The sequence below is a fragment of the Podarcis melisellensis genome (assembly GCF_964234715.1).
Source record: "Podarcis melisellensis genome assembly, chromosome: 15".
In the NCBI taxonomy this organism is placed as follows: domain Eukaryota; kingdom Metazoa; phylum Chordata; class Lepidosauria; order Squamata; family Lacertidae; genus Podarcis; species Podarcis melisellensis.
This window is the reverse complement of record NC_138532.1, coordinates 28,178,056-28,203,468: the sequence shown is the minus strand read 5'-3', so window position 1 is coordinate 28,203,468 and position 25,413 is coordinate 28,178,056. Positions and strand designations below refer to the sequence as shown.

General features: G+C 46.5%; 1 protein-coding gene across 1 annotated transcript; it reads right to left on the bottom strand.

Moving 5' to 3' along the window:
- Positions 1–5,310: 5,310 nt before the first annotated feature.
- KCNJ1 (potassium inwardly rectifying channel subfamily J member 1) lies at positions 5,311–24,682 on the bottom strand. Its single transcript, XM_081889962.1, has 2 exons — positions 24,641–24,682; positions 5,311–6,601 (listed from the first exon to the last, which is right to left on the bottom strand). The coding sequence occupies exon 2, from the start codon at positions 6,585–6,587 to the stop codon at positions 5,469–5,471; it is 1,119 nt and encodes a 372-aa protein (XP_081746088.1). The 5' UTR covers positions 6,588–6,601; positions 24,641–24,682; the 3' UTR covers positions 5,311–5,468.
- Positions 24,683–25,413: the final 731 nt, after the last annotated feature.

Here is a 25,413-nt window from a genome sequence, read left to right as displayed (position 1 = left end):
TTTATAAAAGCTCACAAGGCCGTTGGACAAAAATAGAGAAACAGAAATCTCTCATTCCTAGACTGCCAATCTGAAAAGGGCATGGTTCCAACGAGAAAAAGCACAGGAAAATTTTGTGCATGCCGGGTGTGAGGTGGAGTTAAAGTGTACAATACAGTAGTACCTTGGTTCTCAAACTTAACCCGTTCCAGAAGTCCGTTACAAAACCAAAGCGTTCCAAAACCAAGGCACACTTTCCCACAGAAAGTAATGCAAAATGGATTCATCAATTTCAGACTTTTAAAAACAACCCCTAAAACAGCAATTTTACTGTGTAACGAGACCATTGATCCATAAAATAAAAGCAATAAACAATGTATTGCAGTCACACAATCAATCAATCAGTAGCTAAACTAGGTTCCCCACAGTCACAAAAACAAAACAAAAAAGCCGCAAAAACAAAAATGCAAAATAAATAGCAAAAACAGACTAACCTCAGCATAACACTCAAAACGGAAGTGTGGTACTCAAATTGGAAGTGTAACACTCAAAACGGAGCACATTTGGCTTCCGAAAAATGTTCGCAAACTGGAACACTTACTTCTGGGTTTGCAGTGTTTGGGTTCCAAGTTGTTTGAGTACCAAGGTGTTTGAGAACCAAGGTACCACTGTAATTCACCTGGAAGTAATGATGAATTTTTAGAATCATAGAGTTGCAGGGCTGGAAGGGACTCAAAGGGTCTTCTAGTCTAGTGCAGCCCCATGAAACACAGAAGTAATCAAAGAAGGGAGCTTTGTGAAGGGTCAGGGCCTGGTGTGGTGGAGTTTGGGCTTTGACCGGGTAAGGATCCAGGCTCAAGCCTTAGCCCTTCCATTTTAAAGGACCTCTTCAGGAAATGCTGAGATGCCTGTCTGATGCCATGCAGAGTTGCTTACGAAAATAAAACGGTGACATGCAGACCTGCTACTTGGAAGTGAGGGTGCAGGGCGGAGAAGGAAACATTCAATTCAGCTTGCATTTAAAGGCAAATCCACTGGATTTGCACTTTCTGAAGCAAGATATAAAATGAAACACAGCTGTCTCTTGGAATCCTTATGCCTCCGAATTTTGCAATGCATTTCCCCAGCCAAGGAAAGTGTGCAAAAAAGTGCAAAAAAAGAGAGAGAGGCATAGCTTTGTGAAAAGAACACCCTCAAACCTCATTATGCTGGGGAAAATATAAATATTAGGGAAAATATGCTTTGCAAAAATATGGTTTAGGCAAAACTGCATACAAAGTGTAGAGCTTAGGAGAAATTTGCTAATAAATTTTCATGAGGACTTTTTAGGGGTCTTAAAAAAAAGTTACCCATGCATTTATTCCAAGACAATGACTTGAGAAATAGTGTAATGTCCTCTGATGACCTGAAGGGGGCTTCCTTCTGCAACAAAACAGTCTGCAAGACGTTGCCTCCACTATTAGAATGTCCTTTGTGGGATTACTCTGAAGTACCGGTAAGCATCAGAGCCCTTGGTGATTTATTGCTTCCAAGTAAAACATGATCAGGTTCAGGAAGAGCCAATACCTCTCTGCACAATCTCTCCATTAGGAGACTCCTAACACGCTTGAGAGTCCCATGGACTCTCTTGAGAGTCCCATGGACTGCAAGAAGATCAAACCTATCCATTTTAAAGGAAATCAGCCCTGAATGCTCACTGGAAGGACAGATCTTGAAGCTGAGGCTCCAATACTTTAGCCACCTCATGAGAAGAGAAGACTCCCTAGAAAAGACCCTAATACTGGGAAAGATGGAGGGCACAAGGAGAAGGGGACGACAGAGGACGAGATGGTTGGACAGTGTTCTCAAAGCTACAAACATGAGTCTGACCAAACTGTGGGAGGCAGTGGAAGACAGGAGTGCCTGGCGTGCTCTGGTCCATGGGGTCACGAAGAGTCGGACATGACTAAACAACAACACACTTGTGGTTTTAGCAGTGGTGGAGGAAGCTTCTCGGGTACCTGGCGCAGCGCAAACTGCCCATGGGGTGGGGCGACCTGCCCATAGGGAGGGACGGGACGGGGTGCATGGTGCCCATTCTCACCCCCCTCCATTGTTTGCTCGCCTGCCTCCTTCCCGTCCTCTCCCCTGCCTGCCTGCCTGCCTGTTTCCTCCAGCCGGGAGTGCAGGGTAACGGTTCGCCGCCTGCCTGCAATTCCTGACCCAGGGAGCAGGGCGATTGCGCCCAGCCAGGGGTTGTGATCCAGCCTGGCAGCCTGGCTGGGGTTTTGTCACACCCCCACCCCAGGATGACACCCAGGGCAGTCCCCCCCCCACTGCAACCCCCTTGGTCCGCCTCTGGGTTTTAGGTAATGTTAGTACTGCTCAGAGTACTGTCATTGACAATACTGGACATGATTCACCTAGACCTAGTACTTTCAGTGGATATACTCTAAGTGGGGCATGGTGGGTCAGTGGGTGGGTGGGATTCAGTTCAATTTGCATGTAAAGGTGGACCTATTGTTACTTCCAAAACAATACATGAGCCAAACGGCAACCATCCTTTGATGATTGCACTCCTCCAGATTATTTTCGTGTACAAAATTGTCTATACTAGGGCAGGTATCTTCAACCTGTTCAGGCCCAGGACCATTTTAACCCAAACATGCATTTGTGGAGCCCTCTCTTAATCTTTTACCATATACTTGCTTGGTGGTACTGTTCCTGTTATGACCCACCTTGAATCAGGTTGTGCTCCACCAGTGGATGCCAACCCACTAGTTGAAGACCAGCGCCCTAGGGCAAAGTGTGCATAAAAAGGTGCATATTGATGAAAGCAACATGCAAAAATGCATATATTTGGCAACATTGCATATAGAAATTATTTTTTCAATAAGATGCAGCTGAATTTTCATAAGGACTTTAAAAAACACACACACCAAAAAATGACAAACTGATGTGAAAATGTGAAGAACTGAATTTTAGACTGGAAAAGTGGAAAACTGAAATGGACTGATTGAATCTGTCAGGCGAAAGTTTCAAAATTGGGCATTGCCCAGTGGGAGAGGACAAGACCAGCCCACTTCCATAGACATGGCAAAGAAGGTGGTACCATTATCGAGTGAAGCCACATCTACCATCTCATCAGATGGTATCTTAACCAATGGCTGTGAACCTGTCCCTGTTGCATCTGTGGAAAGAGACCCAAACGTCTCCATCTGCCCATAACTGCAAACTCCTATCGAAACGTGGACAGTATGACATCACACTATTATTACATCATAAATAACAAAGGGCGGATAAGGGGGAATGGAAATGCGATTAAGGGAGGCTTCCTTCCCTCTTCCTATTTTCAAAGGGTTTATTTGTATTTACTAATCCAATCGGTCACGGTAAACACCCACAGGAGCTAAGTCAGGGCAGCCTTTCCGGTTTCTTTCACGCGGCACAGATTGCATACGCAAAAATTTTTGTGCCGGATTGCAGCACGACGCCTCTCACCTTCCTGAGATACATTTTGGCTATTTGCATCCCTGCCCTTTCCCTACACATTTTTTGAATACAGCTGCTCAGTGTTCTGTATCCTAACAGAATCCTCGAGGACCAAAATCTGTACGGATTTAAGGATGAGGTCTGCTTGAACCATAGAATTGTAGACTTGGAAGGGACCCCAAGGGTTATCTAGTTGAACCCCCTGCCACCAATTAGTTTCCAGGCCCAATTCAAAGTGCTGGTTTTGATCTATAAAGCCTTAAACGGCTCAGGACCACAATACCTCAAGGACCACCTATTTCCATATGAACCTACCCGGACCCTAAGATCATCTTCTCGAGAGGTCCAGAGGGTGGCAACATGATAACAGGCCTTCTCTGCAGTGGCTCCCTGTCTGTGGAATGCTCTCCCCAAGGAAGTTCACCTGGCACCTTCGTTATACACCTTTAGGCACCAGGCAAAAACGGTCTTTTTTAACCAGGCCTTTGGTTGATCTGATTTACATCCTATGCCCTTTTAAAATGTATTTTTTTGTGAAGGGGGTGGGGCTATTGGGTTGTTGCTTTTATTTTTATTATGTATTTTGTGGTTTTATATCTTGATTTTATTCTGTGAACCTCCCTGAGACCTCCAGGTATAGGGCAGTATAATAGTAACAGTAATAGTAATAATACCCAACTCCCCCATATATATCCCAGGCATTCCATGCAAGTTTAAGTGAATAACAAAATGACTCTCCCCTTCTTTGAGTCTCATCAACAATCTGAATACCATGCAACTTCAAGCTGGTGCTTATTGAGTGGGAAAGGAGTCTTGCTTGCGTGTGAAACACTGAAGGTGGGTTCCTGCCCATATGTAGATTGGAGGGATGGGGAAGAACCAATATAGTTCAATAGTGGAATGTATGCTTTGTCTGCAAAAGGTCTCAGATTCCATCCCTGAGTCATTTCCATGTAGGGTTGAGAAGGGCTCATGCCTGAAAGCCTGAAGAACCATTTCCAGTCAGGGTAGCTCAGCCTGTCCCAACCTGGGACATGCTGCATGTTGTTGGGCAACTTCCATCAGCCCAAACCAGCCTGGCCAGTGCTGAGGAAGGATAGGAGCTGTGGTTGTCAATGGTTGTAGTCGGAAAGACTACTAGTGTAGCAGTGCCGTCTTAAGCATATCCGGTGCTGTGGCGCAAAGCTCCCTCCGGCACCCCCCGGCCCGTTTCCCAGAGGCGGAGGCGGGGAAGAGGCGGAGGCTGGACGTGGCGCCTCCCAGCTCAGCTGGCCGATTTGTGCCGCGGTGACCATGGCAGACAGAGGCTCCAGGCACAGCGCTGCTTCGGCATGGCATGGTGGAGGCGGGCAAGGGTGGCAAGCTGGTGCCGGGAGGCGCCGCGTCCAGCCTCCGCCTCTTCCCTGGCACCCTCCAGAACTTGGCAACCTGGTGCCCTGCACCACTAGCCTCTATGGGTAAGACGTCCCTGTAGTAGAGACAAGATTAAGGTAGATGGACCAATGGCCTGACTCCTGACACAGGCAGATTCCTGTGTATAAGCCCACCCAAAAGTTCCCAAAAGTGTATTGCAGAGGGTTAGACTAGATGATGCTTTGGGTCGCTTCCAGCACTTCTATTATTATTATTACTACTGCTACTGCTACTGCTACTGCTACTACTACTACTACTACTTGCATACCACCCTATCCTCACAGGTCTTAAGGTGGTTCACAATATACAATTCTATTATTCCCAAAATCTGAATGAAAATTTTATTGGACATATCAATTTACCAAATTACATAAAAGTCTCACAAATATATAAAAATATACAGATTGTTCTGTGACTATAAACAATAGGAAGTTAGCAGCACCCAGGGGTTTGCTGCTGTGTCCCCTGCCCTGGTAAAGTCTCACTCAGTATCCAAATAACCCAGTCCCTTTTCCCTTCTGTACTCAGAATATTCTTAGGCTTCTTTGGCGCAATATCCTAGTTTATATCAAGAAGTCAGCATTCCCATCTCATCCGATTGAAGATTACATTTTTGTGTCATTGGTTTCCCCGACTCCTTGAATTTGGAAGCCGAGGTTGTCATAGCCCATCTTTGCTTTGGCTCTGGCATCTTTCTCATTGTAAAGGCAGAAGGCGCAGTGAGGGGTCTCCACCTCCACAGGTTTGCCAAAGTTATGGAAGTCCACCCTGTACTTCCCTTCTTTGGTCTTGGAGACCATGGGAGCAAAGCGATAGCCCCACAGCACCTCCTCGGCGATGTAAGAGGTCCGCACTTGGCAGGTGGCACTGGTGGATTCCACCGTCCCATCTAGAAACACCACCAGCTCAAAGTCGTGTTGAAGGATGGTGTCCGCCGTCATGTGAAAGAAGGGGCTGTGCTTGTCAATGATGTGGTAGATGGTTAAGGGGGAGATGAAGAAGAGATTCTCGTTTCCGGCATCGACTACAAAGTCTATGTTGACTTGGTCCAAGATGATGGTCTCCCCTTCAGGTGTGATGGTGGTTTTCAAGAGCTTACCATAGATGTGGCTCCCAATCAAAAGGCTTTTCCGGAGGTTGGCCACCCGGATGAGGAGACACAGCTTTCCGCCACGCTTGCTGATGACGGCATTCTTGCTGAAGGTGATGGTTTTTGCCCTCTTTTTGGGCCTAGAGATCTTGGCCAAGATGGCCCCGCACATGAACGAGTTGATGATAACCCCTAGGATAGACTGAATGATCAGCAGGAAAATGGCAGTGGCGCACTGTTCCGTAACACACCTGAAACCGTAGCCAATGGTGACCTGAGTCTCCAGGGAGAAGAGGAAAGCAGATGTCAAACCATTTATGTTGTCAACACATGGAGTGTGATTTATCGAAGGGCTGAACTCTGGCAGATCCTGGTGTATGTAGGCCACCACGTACCAGAGAAGGCCAAACAAGAACCAGCTACCTAAGAAGGCTGAGATGAAGATGGTCATCTTATATCTCCACCTGAGGTCCAAGACGGTGGTCCAGATGTCAACCAAGAAAACAAATCTTGATTGTTCTTCTACATTCCCAAACTCTATGTTGCATCTTCCATCTTTCGAGACCAGTCTGGACCTTCGTCTTTTGTGTTCCACCCAGAGATGGGTGAAATGCTTCTGGAAATATTTAAGCATCTCCACCAGCCACTCTGGATAAGTAATTAAAAAAGAGGAACATGGAATAAACATTAGGACTGCAAGGAGCTTTTTTAAAAAAACCAACAGCAACCAAACAAATAGGAATTGGACCATTTGCAAAGGATTTCAATGGACTGGTGAATAAACAAATGTGTAATAGCCCAAGGGAGCGTTCCATAGTGGTAGTTAGCTCAGGTAGGCATGGAAATTTGCGTCTGTTCTGCTTCATGGCTCTCCTGTAGAGCAGCTAAGTAGGCACTTTTATCCTTCACTCTCATGCAGGGCCAAAAGTCACAGCAAGGTCATACAACAGCAAGGTGGTTCCCAGGGACACGTGGTTTGGAAAGTACTTTTTGCTTGGTTATTGTTGTGTACATTTGATGAAGGCAGCTGCGAATGCATGAATTAACTGTGCCGGATGGTGCTTGCAGTGCGAGCAGCAATAATGGAAATCCTGCAGTGTGTTTTATAAATGTATCAGTCATGTCTCATGCATGCATGCAATTCATTGCTTGGTGCTGATGAGTGATCTGAGTGACGAATGTGCATGTGTGAACCAGAGCTCTTGGATGCCATCAGGATTTTGAAGCTGCCTGCCAGTCTTCTAGGAGAGTATTTTGCAGAAGAGCCTCAGGATTTAACTTACTGCTGCATCAAGGTGACACTTCACAGCAAAAACTTAAACCCTTCACCCATTCCTCCACCGCAACTCCCACCAACCAAAATGAATGTGCTTTTTTCGGTGGCTGTTTTCAAACTTTCCAACCACAGGCTGAAGTGGATCTTAATGTAACGTGGAAAAAAGAGGAATTTGTAGAACGCCAAGCACCACTGAGGGTTGCCCGGTGATTGCATTATAAGAATTTAAGGTCTCAAATATAGAATAAATATTCATAAATACACACCTATCTAAATATATGAACCATGTGTCTGAAATAGTATGGGAGAGCAATCCTGAAGTCATTTTGACTCTCCCAATGACCTCAAATATTCCTCGGAAGTAAGTGAGGCAAAAGGGGAACTTTTCCCATTGTATTTTTGCTTGCAAATCCTGTCTTAAGGGCGTATTTGTGTATGAATAGGGTGAGCCTGTGACATGGATTCAGGAACTGAGTATTAACCATCACAAAAGAATGCTCAGGATGCCCAGGTAATGCAATCAGTGGCCATTATCAGGTATCCTGGCAGACAGGTTTTCTGCTGTAGACCGCCTCCTTCTGTGATATATGTATGATTTTCTTTTTTGGCTGGGGGGGTCTTGGGCTACAGGGTGAGCAATTTCAAGAGTCTATATAAGGGCTTGTGCGCCATTCTTCAGGGTGCTCCTCCCTCCTGTGTGTGGTGAGTGGGGACCCCGTTGCAACAGTTTATTTTCCTTTAATAAAGATCAAGCTTGCTAGCCACTTTGTTTCTCAAATATACTCTGGTTGGCCTCTGTTATTTCCTCCCACTCTATATGGGCTCTATATGGGCTCTGGAATACCCCAAAAAGGAAAGGAAGCAGTTTTTCTTATAACAGTTGCATTATGGACTTTCAGTACAGTGAAGACCTTTGTATTCTTACAGGCCTTTTAACTCACTCTTTGGGTAAGTCTGTGTTGGCCTTGGATTGTTGCTAATGCTGATTTGTATTCTATGTAGTTGGTTATTCTTGATGTGTGGCTTTTTCATTTTGAGAGGTTGTATTATATTTTTTAAAATAATTTTTTTAACCACCCAGAAAACTTAGGTGATGGGCAGTATAGAAACTTAAAAATAATAATAATGCAGTGTCCCTTTCATTGAGTACCCCAGCATTCTCCAATGGGATGTTTGCCCAATGTTCTAGACTACAACTCCCATTAGGCCAAACCAGCATGATGGGAGTTGTAGTTATAGTTTGTATAACTTATACTTTGTATAGTTATATAGTTTGTATAGTTTGTATAGTTATATAGTTTGTATAGTTATAGAGTTGTAGTTATAGTTATAGGGAGTTGTAGTTATAGCTGGAAGATGCCAGGTTGGGAAGGTTTGGCTAATCACCTGAATACTCTCCATCTTCTCAGCCTTCTACCTAGGCAAGCAAGACATCCTGGCACAGGTAAGGCACACAGAGCGTGCTCAAAATCCTTTCTCTTGATTCAATCAACAAGTGAACCTATTGATTTATTGGACCTGTTGATTGATTGTGACCCAGCAGGGCTCAACAGCAAGGAAGATTCTGCCAGAGAAAATGCATTGGTCTTCAAGGTGATACAAGAGCCTAGTACACCTTTTGCTGCAGGATACAAACATGGCCACCCCTCTGGAATTTGGATCATGTGACTGACAGAATGTATTATTTGGGAGCACGCAGGAGTATTAACGTACTCGTTTCCGAGATATGCAGATTTCGATGTTCCCATTCAGCTCTCAAAGGCCTTATGGCCATTTTTGTTCCGACCTTCCACCCCTGCTCGGGGGTGGGGGTGGAGAGGGAGTCCAGTTAAACTTTAAGCAAGTGTGTGGTCACAGGAAGAGGAGCAAGGTTATTTTACAGTTCAAACATTTCGTATGCTGGCCCTTACTTAGCATGTTCATGTTCAAAACACAGCCTGGAGCACAAAGAAAACATCCCTGTGCAATGGAGCATTCTTGGTACTTTTCCAACATCTGACTTTTCATTTCTCCTCGTGCTTTAATTTTTTTGGGGGGGGGGTGAGGGGGTTAAGTCTCAAAACTTGTGAGCCCCTTATTTGGAGTCTTTCTTTATAACAAACCCCTCCTATAACATACTGTTTCTGTATTGCAATTCTAGGGGTGTTGCAATTGGGAAATGCTTGAGTTGCCAAATGCACAGTTGTATATGCCAAAAGGCTTCCATCTGTTCATAGGCTGGGACCGAAAGGAGGCTCAGCCAAGGACTTGTGGGTGCCCAGGGTGAGTTTGGGCTTTCGAAATTGAAAACAGCTGAACAACCCATGCAATTGTATCATGGCTCTTTGCGCATCCCTATTACACAAATTCAGTAGTTAATTGTCATCATTGTTGATGCATGAAACTTCTGCTACTCAATCTGCAGCTAGAAGCACAGAATCAGAGAACTGTAAGGTGGGAAGTGTCATCTAGTCCAACCCCATGAGATGCAGGAATCACAGCTAACATTTACCTGCTGCAGAACATGATGCTGAAGTGGGGTGGGCCATTTTGGGGTTGTTCTTAAATGTTTTAGAAGCTCTTAAACTTTTATTTTTAAATGATACACTTTTGCCGCTTCGCTGTTTGCCACTCTGGGCTCCTTTCCGAGATAGATGGTAACGGTTACTGTAATAACTATTATTATTGCATTATTTTGACTGCTTCTCCAATTTAAAAGTCCATGCAATTCAAAACAAGCTCTCCAGAGAGTGCAAGAGTGGAGGGGTGTTCACATTCCCCTCTTCTGCAGTGAAGTTTGTTTCTCCCACCACAACTGCTATACAGTGGTACCTCAGATTACAAACACTTCGGGTTATCGACTCCACTAACCCGGATGTAGTACCTTGGGTTAAGAACTTCACCTCAGGATGAGAACAGAAATTGTGCGCCGGTGGTGCAGCGGCAGCGGGAGGCCCCATTAGCTAAAGTGGTACCTCAGCTTAAGAACGGTTTCAGGTTAAGAACAGACCTCCAGAACGAATTAACTTCATAACCAGAGGTACCACTGTACAATTAGGCTTCAATTGATTTCTATTGGGGACGTGGACAGGTGATTTTGTCTCTCCCCGCTGCAAAGGTGTTCACACATTGGCTAGAGACAAAGCTGGTTTGAGGAACAAACCAGGAGCTTCTTATAGCAAAGCACGAGATACACCTGCATTGGGGATCATGTAATGTGTGAACATGGCTTTAAAACCCAGCACTGGCTATGCAGAGGGTGCCCAACCAACAGGAGTGTGCTTGGCACAGCTAGAGTCTCTAACCTCACCCAGTCCCTGCTGTGCAAGTTTAAACTTGCAGGGAGTTGTGTGTGTGTTTGTGTTTGAATGCAGGGGAGCTTTGAGGAAGTGTGAAATTACAAACACGGCAAATAATGCGCAATGCCAAATCCAGACCTCCCTTCAGCTTCTCTCTTGCTAGGCACCTATCAGTTGTCAGAATAAGTCCCTGCCTGGGTTTAACACTCCAGCATATGCCGGGTGGGTGAGCATTGTTCTCAGCCTTTCTTCTCAAAATAAAGCATGCGCGTTGTATAACGCAGGGTGGTCATGAAAGGTGTTTGCTAAGATTCAAGAGGAACCCAAAACCATCTTGTGGTCAGCATTCTGGTATAAGCTCGGTGTGATTAGAGATCGTGGTCCCCTCTTGAAACAAAGCTTACGTAACACACGTTGTATAATGCAGAAGGCTCCTAAGGAGAGTTCAGCTGAAATCTGCAGAGTAACCAGAGCTTGTCTTCTCTAATTTACCAAGGTGTATTAATTGCTTGGGCAGGGAGAACATCCAACATTGCTGCCCTTGCAAGAGAATTCTGGGTTGATTTTAAGCGGAGGGAATGTGGCGTCTGATCTGATGGAAGGAATATGAGGTGTCTGCAGAAGCACCACTCATTCCTGAACACTTCTAACGATAAAGGTGCTTATTCCATAATTGTATTAAGTTAGATTGCTAATTCCCAAACTGTTTGCCAGAGCCTGCCAGTTTGCTGTGAGCTCTCCTGATTTGCCACAATAAATAGAATGATTAGGAGTGTTGGGATACATCTTAAGATCAAGTCAGGTCATTGATCTTTCCCAGCCCCCCAGATGTTTTGGACTACAACTCAGGTACCCATAAAAATATTAGAATCGCCCCCATATTTCAGAGCACTGACATTATAAACAATTCTTAAAAACCTGGGGGAAACAAAAACATTTTAGTCGGGGAAAAAAGGATAGCAGCCAGGGTCCTTCTCCCTGGGGTAAGCATTCCGGAGGAGCCACAGTTAAAAAGTCTCTGCTATCTGCACTTGAGAGGCCTCCCCTGTTAAAAGGGGCTGTGTGTTGTATCTCTGCATGAATAACTGTTATCCCAGGAGGCATACCCAAAATTCCTAATGAAGCAATGAGGCAAGCATCTCCCAGAGGTGAACTAGGATTCACCCACAGTCTAAAAGTATAGAAAGATTCAGAGTACAAAATGTACTGGGTCTGCCATTTTTAATGCAGAGAACAAGCTTCCCTTGGCTTTCTGGTGCAGTTTCTCATCAGTAAACTCCCTAGAGATGTAAAACATCTACTCGTCATTTCTAAATTGTCATTTAATAGCTCCATCCCTGGAACAAATCTAAACCCCCCTTCTTCTTCTTCTTTACCTCCATAGTGTTAATGTTCCCTGAACACACAATCTGTTCCTATTCACTCTCTTTAATCTTTCTTGCAAACATTTATCTTGTTTCATTTTACATTCTGGCTTTTAAAGGAGTTCCCTTCCCTTCATGCACATAAACAACACTTGTCTATTTTTCTCCTTTTACTTTTCGGGATGGAAGCATGCATACCAATTGCAGCTTTTCTTTATGGCCAGAAATACATCGTGTCTCCCACTCCTGTAATAACAGCTATTGACTTGAAGTTGTGATGTCATAAACAGCAAGCAGTCAAGTGGATTCAAGCTTCTGAGACACACCTTCCCCCCTCCCCTCAAAAAGGGTGATGCTGAACCAGTTACTCTCTCTTTTCTGCTCCCTCTTCAAATCCTGACCTTCCTCACAGGATTTTGGGTGGCAGAAAATGGGTGGCAGTGAGTTGCCATAGGCCTGGCCTTGAGCTCCTTGAGGGAAAGGTAAAAAATAAGTACATGAATGTAAAGAACATCAGAAGGGCTTGCTGGATCAGACCAATGGCCCATCTAGTCCAGCATCCTGTTCTCACAGTGGCCATCCAGATGGGAAACCCATCAGCAAAATCTGAGCCCAAGAGCTTTCAATGTTCTCCTCCTCCATGAATTCGCCTAATCCTCTGAGAAAACCATCCACATCCCTGGTTCTTGTGGGAACAAGTTCTATACAGTGGTACCTTGGGTTATAGATGCTTCAGGTTACAGAAGCTTCAGGTTACAGACTCTGCTAACCCAGAAATAGTACCTCAGGTTAAGAACTTTGCCTCAGGATGAGAACAGAAATTGTGCTCCGGTGGCACGGCGGCAGTGGGAGGCCCCATTAGCTAAAGTGGTACCTCAGGTTAAGAACAGTTTCAGGTTAAGAACGAACCTCCAGAACGAATTAAGTTCTTAGCCAGAGGTACCACTGTACTTCAGCTATGTGCTGCTTGAATAAGGACATGCTCTCTTTATTAGGGAGTATAAATGCAAGGCCTCCAATGCTTAGCCTCTCTTTTTCTCTCCGTCTCTCTCTCTCTCTCTTGTCAGCTCTTGGAAGTCTGGGACTTGCAAGTTTCCACCACCTCCCAGTCACACAGATGCGCACACCCACAAGTCTAGCAATTTAGGTAATTAATTTCACTGTCACTGTCGGCTGCCAGAAATATGTAGTTGTTCAAGGAGATTAGCAAGGATGTAATGAATAACTAAATGGGTCTTGTGAACCAGGGGTGCATTGCGGATGCCCTAATCTAAGGCTTTGGCTATGGACACATTAGCAGTTTGCAACGTGGTATGGTTGTTTCCCCTCTTCCATATTTCAAATCACATTTGTACATTGCTCTGCACTTCAAAGAGGGGTTAGGAATGCCTTCACTCGGTGCATGTTACCTGTTTGGTTCCTCAGTGCTTGCAACCTCCCTGAACTCCTATCCGATGAAGCCATCACCTGGGCAGCTACAATGGCTGCCTGAAACGGATACACCACAGTTGAACCACGACTTATATTTTCAAATTGGACGGAAGCTGGTTTGAGGGAAATGCACCAAACAGCTGTATTGCTCAAGAAAGTGCAGAATAGCTGTGGACTGTGGCTCATGTGTAAAGGTAAGGGTAAAGGTAAAGGTAAAGGACCCCTGACCATTAGGTCCAGTCGTGACCAACTTTGGGGTTGCAGCACTCATCTCGCTTTATTGACCAAGGGAGCTGGCATACAGTTTCATGTGGCCAGCATGACTAAGCCGCTTCTGGCGAACCAGAGCAGCGCACGGAAACAGCGCACGGAAACACAGAAACGCCGTTTACCTTCCCGCTGGAGTGGTACCTATTTATCTACTTGCACTTTGGCTTTTGAACTGCTAGGTTGGCAGGAGCTGGGACCAAACAACGGGAGCTCACCCCATCGTGGGGATTCAAACCGCCAACCTTCTGAGCGGCAAGTCCTAGGCTCCGTGGTTTAATCCACAACGCCATGTCATGTGAACATGGCTTCAAATACCAGCACCTCCTTTCCTCTGTTGCTTTTCCTCCTGTCTTCCTTGGTTTTTGCACCACTGCACCCCCTCCTGTTTCAGAACAGGAGCACAGGAAACTGCTTTATAGCGAGTCAGACCATAGCTCCATCAAACTCAGTATTGTCTACACTGATTGGCAGCAGTGGCTCTACAGGCAGAGGTCTCTCCCAAGCCCCACCTGACTTGCCTGCAGAAGGTCCCATGCGGTACATCTCTAATATCTTGAGGGAGGGCTGGGAATGACCCCTGCCTGAAACCCTGGAGAGCTGCTGCCAGTCAGTGCAGGCAACACTGAGCAAGGTGAGTCACTGGTCTGACTCTGTGTAAGGGGGCATCTCTTGTTTGGCTGACTCAGAGGTGGAATGACAGGCCTACCTGTTCCATGTATGGCTGCTGATTGGGTTAAAGGGGACCTTGAGCCAGTCGCTTACTCTCAGCTTAACCAGGTTTTTGAGAGAGATTTGAAGATTGGGGGAACCATATATGCCACCTTGAGCTCCTTGGAGAAAAAGGTGGGATATAATTGTTGTTGTTAACTACTACTACTACTACTACTACTACTACTACTCAGTTCTGGCTCCCAGTATGTTTCCAAGCAGAATTCAAAGTGTTGGTGCCCTAAATGGCCTTGGCCTTATAGACCTGAAGGAACATCTCCACTCCCATTGTTCAGCCCAGACACTGAGATGGAGCACCGAGGGCCTTCTGGTGATTCCCTCAATGCGAGAAGTGAAGCTACAGGGAACTAGGCAGAAGGCCTTCTTGGCAGTGGCACCCCCCCTGTGGAACACGCTCCCATCAGATGTCAAGGAGATAAATAACTACACAGCGGTTCTCAACCTGTGGGTCCCCAGATCTTGTTGGACTATAACTCCCATCATCTCTGAGCTTGGTATACAGTGGTAAAGGAAAAGGTAAAGGTACCGCTGCCCGTACGGGCCAGTCTTGCCAGACTCTAGGGTTGTGCGCTCATCTCACTCTATAGGCCGGGAGCCAGCGCTGTCCTTAGATACTTCCGGGTCACATGGCCAGCGTGACAAGCTGCATCTGGCGAGCCAGTGCAGCACACGGAACGCCGTTTACCTTCCCGCTGGTAAGCGGTCCCTATTTATCTACTTGCACCCGGGGGTGCTTTCGAACTGCTAGGTTGGCAGGCATACAGTGGTACCTAGGGTTAAGAACTTAATTCGTTCCGGAGGTCCATTCTTAACCTGAAACTGTTCTTAACCTGAAGCACCACTTTAGCTAATGGGGCCTCCTGCTGCCGCCGCGCTGCCGGAGCACGATTTCTGTTCTCATCCTGAAGCAAAGTTCTTAACCTGAAGCACGATTTCTGGGTTAGTGGGGTCTGAAACCTGAAGCGTATGTAACCTGAAGCGTATGTAACCTGAGGTACCACTGTACAACTTTTGGAAGGCATTTGAAGGCAGCTTTGTATAGGAAGTTTTTTAATATTTGATGTTATCCTATGTTTCTATGTGTGTTGAAAGCTGCCCTTAGTGGTTGGGGCAACCCATTGAGATGGATGGGGTATAAATAATAAATTATTATTATTATTATTATTATTATTAGGCAGAAGCCGAAATCTCATAATGTTGCCTCCTTTCATGAACAGCAAGTTGCACCACCTGATTCATGACCCACAGGAGAGGAGACAGAGGTCGCTGTGTTCCAGCCCCAGCCTGAGGTGTTAATGATTAAAGCCTGGAAAGGACTCAATGGATTTGGGATCATGTGAGCCATTGTTACTCTCCTGCCTCTCGCCACCACTTGCCTCGCTCCCCCACATCACCCCCATAGAATCTTAGAGTGAACTATTAACTATTATTTCCATAGAACCAAACACGCTCTCCTCAAAGCCAACTGTACCAGAAGCAGAAACGGATGATTCACAAGAGAGCAGCAGCTCTACCAGGGTAACAGGTCCAAGACTTCTTTATGTTGCATAGGCAATAGCAGAGAAGTCAAGTGCCCCCCCCTTGCAGGCAATTCCCACCCCTCAACAAGACAGCAGTGGGCAATATTGCACCCTCTTTGCTCTTCCTCTTGGGATCAGCAGCTTGGGATCAGTTTGCCCAAAGGATCACCTTATCCCTTACATGCACGCTCAGCAGCTTTGACCTTAAAAGTGCCAAATATCATTCGCTCCATACTTGAGAGAAATCAGTCTTTTCTATGGGCAGCCCCTATTCTCTGGAACTCACTGCCTATTGATATTAGGCAGATGCCTCTGTTGTATTGCTTCCAATGCCAGCAGAAAACCTTTTTATTTAGGCAAGTCTTCCATACATGCGGGACGCAGGTGGCGCTGTGGGTTAAAGCCTCAGCGCCTAGGACTTGCCGATCGAAAGGTCGGCGGTTCGAATCCCTGCGGCGGGGTGCGCTCCCGCTGCTCGGTCCCAGCGCCTGCCAACCTAGCAGTTCGAAAGCACCTCCGGGTGCAAGTAGATAAATAGGGACCGCTTACTAGTGGGAAGGTAAACGGTGTTTCCGTGTGCGGCTCTGGCTCACCAGAGCAGCGATGTCACACTGGCCACGTGACCCGGAAGTGTCTCCGGACAGCGCTGGCCCCTGGCCTCTTAAGTGAGATGGGCGCACAACCCCAGAGTCTGTCAAGACTGGCCCCTACAGGCAGGGGTACCTTTACCTTTACCTTTATCCATACATGCTGGGACGTGGGTGGCGCTGTGGGTTAAACCACAGAGCCTAGGACTTGCCGATCAGAAGGTTGGCAGTTCGAATCCCCACAACGGGGTAAGCTCCCGTGGTTCGGTCTCAGCTCCTGCCAACCTAGCAGTTCAAAAGCACAAATTGCAAGTAGATAAATAGGTACCGCTCTGGCGGGAAGGTAAACGGCATTTCTGTGTGCTGCTCTGGTTCGCCAGAAGTGGCTTAGTCATGGCCACATGACCCGGAAGCTGTCTGCGGACAAACGCCGGCTCCCTTGGCCTATAGAGCGAGATGAGCACGCAACCCCAGAATCGGTCACGACTGGACCTAATGGTCAGGGGTCCCTTTACCTTTACCTTTTATCCATACATGTTAAGTATTACATGCATTTATTTTAAAAAAAATCAGTTTATTTCATATATCCCCTTCATGGATCACTGCCTTGTCATGGCAAAGGGGCTTGAATGACTCCAAGAAGCTTTGAGCTACGCCTTGCAGGGCCACCCAAGACAGACAGGTCATAGCCGAGAGTTTAGACTAAATGTGATCCACCTGGAGAAGGAACTGGCAAACCACTCCAGTATTTTGCCAAGAAAACTCCATGGACATAAAAAAGGAGAAGCTTTGAGAAGAAAGTGAGAGTTTCCAAGGCATGCTCTGGTTCATGGGGTCACAGAATGTCGAACACAACTAAGAAGAATCAACAACAACAATTTCATATATATCGTTCAGTCATTTTCATCATGGCTACTATTTTCAAAATATGTTTTGCTGCTCTTTTCAATTAATTTTGCATACCATTTGAATCAACCTGCTCAGGTTTACCTTTTTCATTAAGCACTATATAAATTCTGTTAAATAAATAAAATCAGGAGTGGAGAGGGCATCATGCTCCCATGGATGTAACATGCCAGGGGGGCTGGGGGCTGTGACTCCGGGCACATTTTCTTTAGGGGACGCAACCAGCAACCCCACCCCCACCCCACAACAGGCTCCCTCACCGAGGCTGGAGCCATGGGGTGGGAAGCTGGTGTCAGGTTGCCATTGGAGCTGGGCACCATTCCTTGAAGACAGGAGCTGTAGCCACTGTTATCTAACCGCTGGGAGGAACATTTGCTCCAGCTCCTGCCTTGTCGGAATGGAGTTGGGCTGCCACTGCTGATGCCAATCAGCCAATTTTCACAGTTCAGAATTAGGGGCGCAAGAGCCATTATTGGAACGACAAGCCTGGTCACAAAAAGTGGCAATTAGCTGTTCCCACCTGCAGAGGCAAAAGGGACACGGGTGGTGCTGTGGGTTAAACCACAGAGCCTAGGACTTGCCGATCAGAAGGTTGTGGTTCGAATCCCCGCGACGGGGTGAGCTCCCGTTGCTCGGTCCCTGCTCCTGCCAACCTAGCAGTTCAAAAGCATGTCAAAATGCAAGTAGATAAATACCATAGGTACCGCTCCGGCGGGAAGGTAAATGGCGTTTCCGTGCGGTGCTCTGGATCACCAGAAGCGGCTTAGTCATGCTGGCCACATGACCCAGAAGCTGTATGGCAGCTCCTTCGGCCAATGAAGCGAGATGAGCGCCGCAACCCCAGAGTTGGTCACGACTGGACCTAACAGTCAGGGGTCCCTTTACCTTTTTACCTGCAGAGGCAGCCCTAGGGAGAGGCTCTTTCAGAGATGCTCTAGGTTTACAGACTCAGAGGTTGCTGCAGAGTGGGGAAAGATTGTTCTGCTAAGTTCCTTAAGGTGAGCCTCATCCACAATATACATTTAAAGCAGCACCATACCAATTTAAACAGCTGTGGCTTCCTCCAAGGAATTCTTGAAAATGCAGTTTGATGTTAGCAGATCCCCTAGTCCTCTCTTGGACCAGAAATTCCCAGAGTGGTTTAACTGTCAATCCCTTTCTCTAGGAAACACTGGGAATTGTAGCTCTGTAAGGGGGAACAGCAATCTCCTAGCGACTCTCAGCACCCTTGACAAACCAGGCTTCCCAGGATTCCTCGAAGGAAGCCACAACCATTCAGAATAGTGCAGTGCTGCTTTACAGGTACAGGGGAACCTTGGTTCTTGAACGCTTTGGTACTCAAGCATGTCAGCTCCCGAACAACGAAAACATTCTGGTAAGTGTTCTGGATTTTAAACGGTTTTCAGAAGCCAAACGTCTGAAGTGGCTGTTGGCTATTGTTTCCGGGGCGCCTGTGCCAGCTGTGCCTTGGTTTTTGAACATTTCAGAAGTTGAATGGACTTCTGGAGTGGATTAAATTTGAGAAACAAGATGCCACTGTATAGTGCAAAAGGGGGCATTTATTATCTTAGGATTCAAGCCTTGTTCATGCATCAGGAAAGGACATTGGCTCATATCTAAGAACATCAGGAAAGCCTGCTGGATTGGGCCAATGATCCATGTACTCCAGCACCCTGTTCTCACAATGGCCAACCACATTCCCTTTATAGGAAACCGACAAGCAGGACCTGAGCACAAGAGCAACTCTCTCTTCCTGTGGAACTGGAATTCACAAGAATTGCTGCCCCCACTGTGGATTGCTTCCAACAATCTGAATTGACTTCAGGATTCCAGCGCGATTGCATTGGTCTTGCATGAAGCCTGATGGTTGTGTGGCTATGATATCAGACTCTGCAACTGATGCTTTCTCTTCTTCACTCCCCACCAGCTGACTGCTGGAAGAGAAGCAGAGATCTCGGAGCCACCAGAGCAATGGAGGAAACATCGAGTTTTCTCCTTGGCGTTCCTGTACTTTTCCACCCATCGCCCATGTAAATTCATGAGTCTATATTCTGCCATGCAAATGGGGAGCTTGTCAGCCAAGCACTTGTCGCTGAAGCTCTCTGTGCATCTCCTCCTACTTGGCAAAGATGACCTGCTGCTCTGCCTTTGTGGGAACTGCACCTTTTCGGAGGAAAAAGTGATGTCCTGGGGCACTCCCAGGCAGTCGCTATCCAATCACATCCAGGAAAATTCAGGTTGCGCAGATAATGCTGACGTGGTGCTCTTGCGTGCCAAACCTGCTTCCACAAGAGATCAGACCTTATGTGCTAAGGGAAAGGACTGGGAAATGCAGGGTAGGGTATTGTCCAGGGGTTTCTGTTAGGGCCAAGATTTAATTTTGGAGATGTTAATTTTGCTGCCATTGATATCAAGTTTTTTTTGGGGGGGGGGGTTTCCTGCATATTTTTGGATCTTATTGCGAGTTTTGTGGGGAATTGCTTAATTTTGTTGTCTACATTTTGATATGTTTTTCATCCATTGCTTAGGGCTACTTCTGTCATTATGTAACTTTTCATCTTGTAAGGCACCTTGAACATTTGTTTTCACTACGGAAAGGTGGCGTGCAAAGAAGCCATGAGGGTGTTGACAATGGATGGTGCCACAACATTGCCCCCCCCCCACTGCACTCTACATTTCAAGCAGTATCATCCCACTTTAAACAGTTGTGGCTTCCGCTAAAGAATCCTAGGAAATTTAGTTTGTGAAGGGTGGTGAGAACTGATAGGAGACCCTCTACACCCCAGCTAAAGGTAAAGGTAAATGGACCCCTGACCATTAGGTCCAGTCGTGACTGACTCTGGGGTTGCGATGCTCATCTCGCTTTATTGGCCGAAGGAGCCGGCATACAGCTTCTGGGTCATGTGGCCAGCAGGACTAAGCCACTTCTGGTGAACCAGAGCAGTGCACGGAAAAGCCGTTTACCTTCTCGCTGGAGCGGTAGCTATTTATCTACTTGCACTTTGACGTACTTTCGAACTGCTAAGTTGGTAGGAGCTGGGACTGAACAACGGGAGCTCACCCTCTTGTGGGGATTTGAACCGACGACCTTCTGATCGGCAAGTCCTAGGCTCTGTGGTTTAACCCATGTCCCTACACCCCAGCTAGAACTACGTTTATCCAGAGCTGTTTAATAATCAACCTCCCTTCCCAGGGAACTCCCAGGGAATGGCTGAGAACTGCTACAACCTCCCATCCTTTTCAGAGCACTGGCAGGATTCCCTATCTCTTCAAATCTCTCCTCAAAACCTACCTTTTCGGAGACACTTTAGCTCCACAAAGCCCAGTTCCCACATTCCCTGCCCTGCTGTGTCACAGCCTGTAACAAGGCCTAAGCCCACACAACGGATTCCTGCATTCCTGTTGACTTGCTGCCTCTCACTCCCCTTCCTCTGTTGCTTCCTCTATGTTGCATTTTGAATTGTAAGCTCTGAGGGGTAGGGACTGTAGTCTTGCACTACATAGAACACTGTGCATAGTGATGGTACTGCTTAAATAAATAATCAATAGCTGTTTCTCTTGCCACCCCCAACTCAAAGTGATATTCCCCTGAAGAATCTGAAGAAGTGTGCACACACACGAAAGCTTATACCAGAACAAACTTAGATGGTTTATAAGATGCTGCTGGACAATGTTTTATTTATTTTATTTTTATTTTGATATTCCCCCTGTCATACCAGTTGGTTCCCTGAGTTGGTTTGTGATCACAGAGGTGCAAAATAAATGTGGGATTGTTTAAACCATCCACTTCTGTGCTATGATGAAATGGAGGAAGGGTGTGTCTCTGACAGCAATATCTGATGCCCAATACTGTACATTCCAGTCCGAGTTCAGTCCAAGTATTTCTGAAGAGCTTGGGGGACATCAGCCAAGTTCTCTTTGCAAACCATGGTGGACTCTATGAAAGGAAGCTTGTCTTAAACTTCTCTACACATTGCATTCATTCTTGTTCTTTAGCTTCATGAATTAAAACAACACCCTGTTTTGTATTTCTAATTTCTTCCCCAAGTATAATTGATTTGCAAAACTTTGCCCGTTTTCAAGCTACGTTGAGTGATTTAGTGACCCATTACATGGGTCGCTGATGTGAAGAGGTGCATAAGCAAATGAGATGCAAAAAGCTACTTTGCATTTGTGATTGCAGACACAGCCATTAATAACTTTGCCACACGATGCACTAAGAGCCTTTGCTGTTTGTTTGCCATTTTAATGCATCCGGTCAAATCCACCCATAGAGCTCCATTGACTGTCTCTCCATCGACAACCCCTTTGCCCTCTAAAGTGTTTGGAAAGACCTGGGCTAAATTCCATTGGTGGAGGGGAATTTGATTGTGTACAATTAACTTAAAATGCTCCATTAGAAAATTGAAACAATGGGGTGGATAACCTTCCCCAAACTACTTCCCATTGTGCTTTAGAGGCCTTTTCTAGGGAGAGAGAGGGAAGGAGGAACTGGTGAAAACTGTCTTCCTCTCTTCCACCCATGGCAGCATCTCATGAATACAACTCCACTCATGGCCAGTCTGGATGCAGCCCAATATCCGTGAGGTTGTCTAAGTTTCTAGCATAACTTTGTTCACCAGGGGCACATTGACCCCCACATTGAGGGGGTGCGGCCACTTGATGTACCTATAGTTGCTGCCCCTGTTGTTCACCAAAAGGTTACCAAAGCATAGGTAAAGGTAAAGGGGCCCCTGCCCATTAGGTCCAGTCGTGGCCGACTCTGGGGTTGCGGCGCTCATCTCGCTTTACTGGCCGAGGGAGCCAGCGTACAGCTTCTGGGTCATCTGGCCAGCATGACTAAGCCGCTTCTGGTGAACCAGAGCAGTGCACGAAAACGCCGTTTACCTTCCCGCTGGAGCGGTACCTATTTATCTACTTGCACTTTGATGTGCTTTCGAACTTCTAGGTTGGCAGGAGCAGGGACCGAGCAACGGGAGCTCACCCCGTCACGGGGATTCGAACCACCGACCTTCTGATCGGCAAGTCCTAGGCTCTGTGGTTTAACTCACAGCGCTACCCACATCCCCAAAGCTTCATACTAAAGCATACTTTGGAGCATATTTAAAGAAATTCACCTAAAAGTATGAATGTTATGAATATGTGTTTGCAATTATATGTAGGTAGGTATCATTGCAGAGCTGGTTTTTGACTGCAGCTTTCTGGGAAAAGCAAGACTCGGCTCCCTTTTTTCACATCACAGCTTGGTGACTGAACACACACTTTGCATTCAGGAAGCCCCAAGTTAACTTCCTGCCATGTCTAGTAAAAAGGGGACCAGGACAGCAGGGTTGGGATAGACCCTTCCCTGAAACCTCAAAGGATTACTGTTACTCAGGGAAATACTGGGATTCATGGACCAGTTCTTTGACCCAGGACAACAGGAGCAGCCAAAATGATACCCTCCCTAGTCAGTGGTCAGGGATGATGGCAGCTGTAGCCCACTGATTTATAGAGGGCACTATCTTTTTTAACAGAAGAGAGCTGTCTGCCCTATTTTATAAACCCTCTCATGTTAATAAATCTCATGAGATTTCCATTGCAGCAAATTAACTTCTCTTTCCAGAACTACAAAAGCTCTGCAGCTCAGACCTGAAGACCTTGAAGAAAAGAGATCACCGTCTGAGCTTGCCTGTGTGACATCTGCTGGAATTAGAGGTGGTGGGAGATACAGGTTCTTTTCCAGTGTCCCAGATTGTATGCAGCCATTTGGCCTGATTTTAATACTGACGCAGCTGCTTTTGGAAAGTTCCGCAGCCATCGCTCTCCTGCCTGCAAAGGATGTGAGGTCCAGAAGTATCACTAGGTAGTCTGTGTGGTACACACAAGACCCTACAGAAGAAGCTGTGCAAACGACTAAGTTCCCCCTACAAGGAAGACCATGTTGTGATCTTGGTTGATCTGAGCATAGGAACCTTGCAACTCAGGTTGGCTTTCCATACCCTCCGAGTTGGCTTTCCATACCCTCCAAGTTGGCTTTCCATACCCTCCAAGTTGGCTTTCCATACCCTTCCTATTTTCCATGGACAGCCCTGAGTTACAAAAGCCACCCCAGCTTCTGATGTGATCCTGGAATGTCCCAATTTCCCCCACTAGTGCTGCTGCAGATGACCCAGCACTTGTCTTGAGCAATGGCTGCAAGGAGGTATTCTGTTGCCTCTCCATGGCCTCTCCATGGCCACTGCTTCCAGCCTCCTCCCTTGGCCAGCTCTTAGCGGCTGCTGGAGAGCAGTTGAGGAAGAGGAGAGGCTGTCCCCATTGAGCCTCGCATGACACACCAGCTCTGAGGGGCAGGCAGAGGGCAGGGCTGCCCTGGGCGGGAAGAAAGGGGAAGCAGAGCAGAGCGCAAGCTTTGTGTGTCTGCATCTAATCTTGCCCATTTCTAAAAAATATTTACTGGCGTGTGCGTTTCTTTTGGGAAATCTACCAAAGAATAAAATAAAATTGGAAATAAGGGTTGTTTTTTCTCAGGACAGTGGAGAGAGTGTGTTCTGTGTCCCATTGGTGTGGTGGTGGTGGAAATGTTCTGTGGGGCAGTGGGGGACAAAAAAGAAGGGGGTTGAGGAGGGGCAGTTGTCAAGGAGTGGGAGATGTCTCTATTTTTATCTGAGGAATTTTCCATGCAGATGTGATTTTGCATCCAAGTTAATTGTGCACCAGAGAAGCAACATTGTATCTCAGCCATCAGACACCATGAAGTACAGGACCTCTTCACTCTGCTTGAGCTCAGCCCACTCACTGAGCCTTTGGATCGAGAGGAGGAGAACAAGGACCAGATACAGATGTCCCCGAGGGACAAACTTGTTACAGCGCCATCCCTGCAAGCAGGTGGATGTAATTTTGGCTGGGCAACGTGGATTGGGTCCTTGGCATGGAGGCTAAGGGGACTTTAACCCTTTGCCTGCTGCTGTGCTTCCAATCTGTGCCTGCTGATAGGGCTTCAAAAGCAGATCTGAACCCAAGACTTGATCTACTACACGCACACACCCTCCCCTGCTGTCTACCCATCTCTCCATTTGACAGGTCCTGATCAGAAAAGACTTTTAAACATTGCAGGAAGGTGCCAGTCAAACTATAGAGCAGCCTTTCCCCAGCCTTTCAGGTGCTTAGGACTGCAACGCTCGCTGCCTCTGACAATTGGACCTGTTGGTCCTCCAAAATTTCTGGAGAGCACAAGGTCGCTGCTGTAGAATATACAGTGCAATTAACTGCACCCCTGGAAATGGCTTGCCCTGTTACCTGAGACTAATTTCGACCAGAAATTCAGCATATGATTGCTTCTCTTACCTTCTTTGCTAAACTGTAAGGTGAGGGATGTCCCAGCCTTTCTCTGTTCTTTCTCTGATCTTTTCTTCAGCCCCTGAAAAGCTGCGGCTTCCTAGGCTGTTGTGGTCCACTAGCTCTTGAACTCTCTGCCAAGCAGCTTGGGACTTTCTTTGGCATTTATGAATCAATGTGTGAGCTTAAACTGGTTGCCAGCTCATCTATATGCAATGGCACAATTAGGAGTGTGGCTTACTTTATAACCCCGCTGGAAGGAGAGAGAGGAGTGGCTGCTTCGAAGGGCTTAGATGCAGCAAAGGTGTCGAACTTCCAAAGCGGCACTGGCAACAAAAACACCTGAGTACAGAATGATGGCCCAGAAATTGAAGGTGGCTTCCCCCAGCATGAAACTGCCCTCGCCATGGTGCTTTTCAAGTATTCTGCTTTCAAGAAACTCTTTCAACATCAACTCATCTGCCAAGGGAGAGGCAGAGAGAGACCTTCTCTTTAAAGTACTAAAACTGCCCAGGTCCAGGTTTCTCCAGAAAGTGGCTACTTCATAAGGACATGGTAGCCATGAACACAGCCCTTGGATGCCCAGATCTTGGTGCCATCCATATGTGAGAACAAATGGGCAGCTGAAAGAGATTGGTCCCTCTCATTGGCAGCATCACCCTGCTGGTGGAGATTCACAAAGCTACCTCTTTAGATGATTGGAAAAGACGTTTAATATATATATATATGTGTGTGTGTGTGTGTGTGTGTGTGTATATATATATATATATATATATATATAA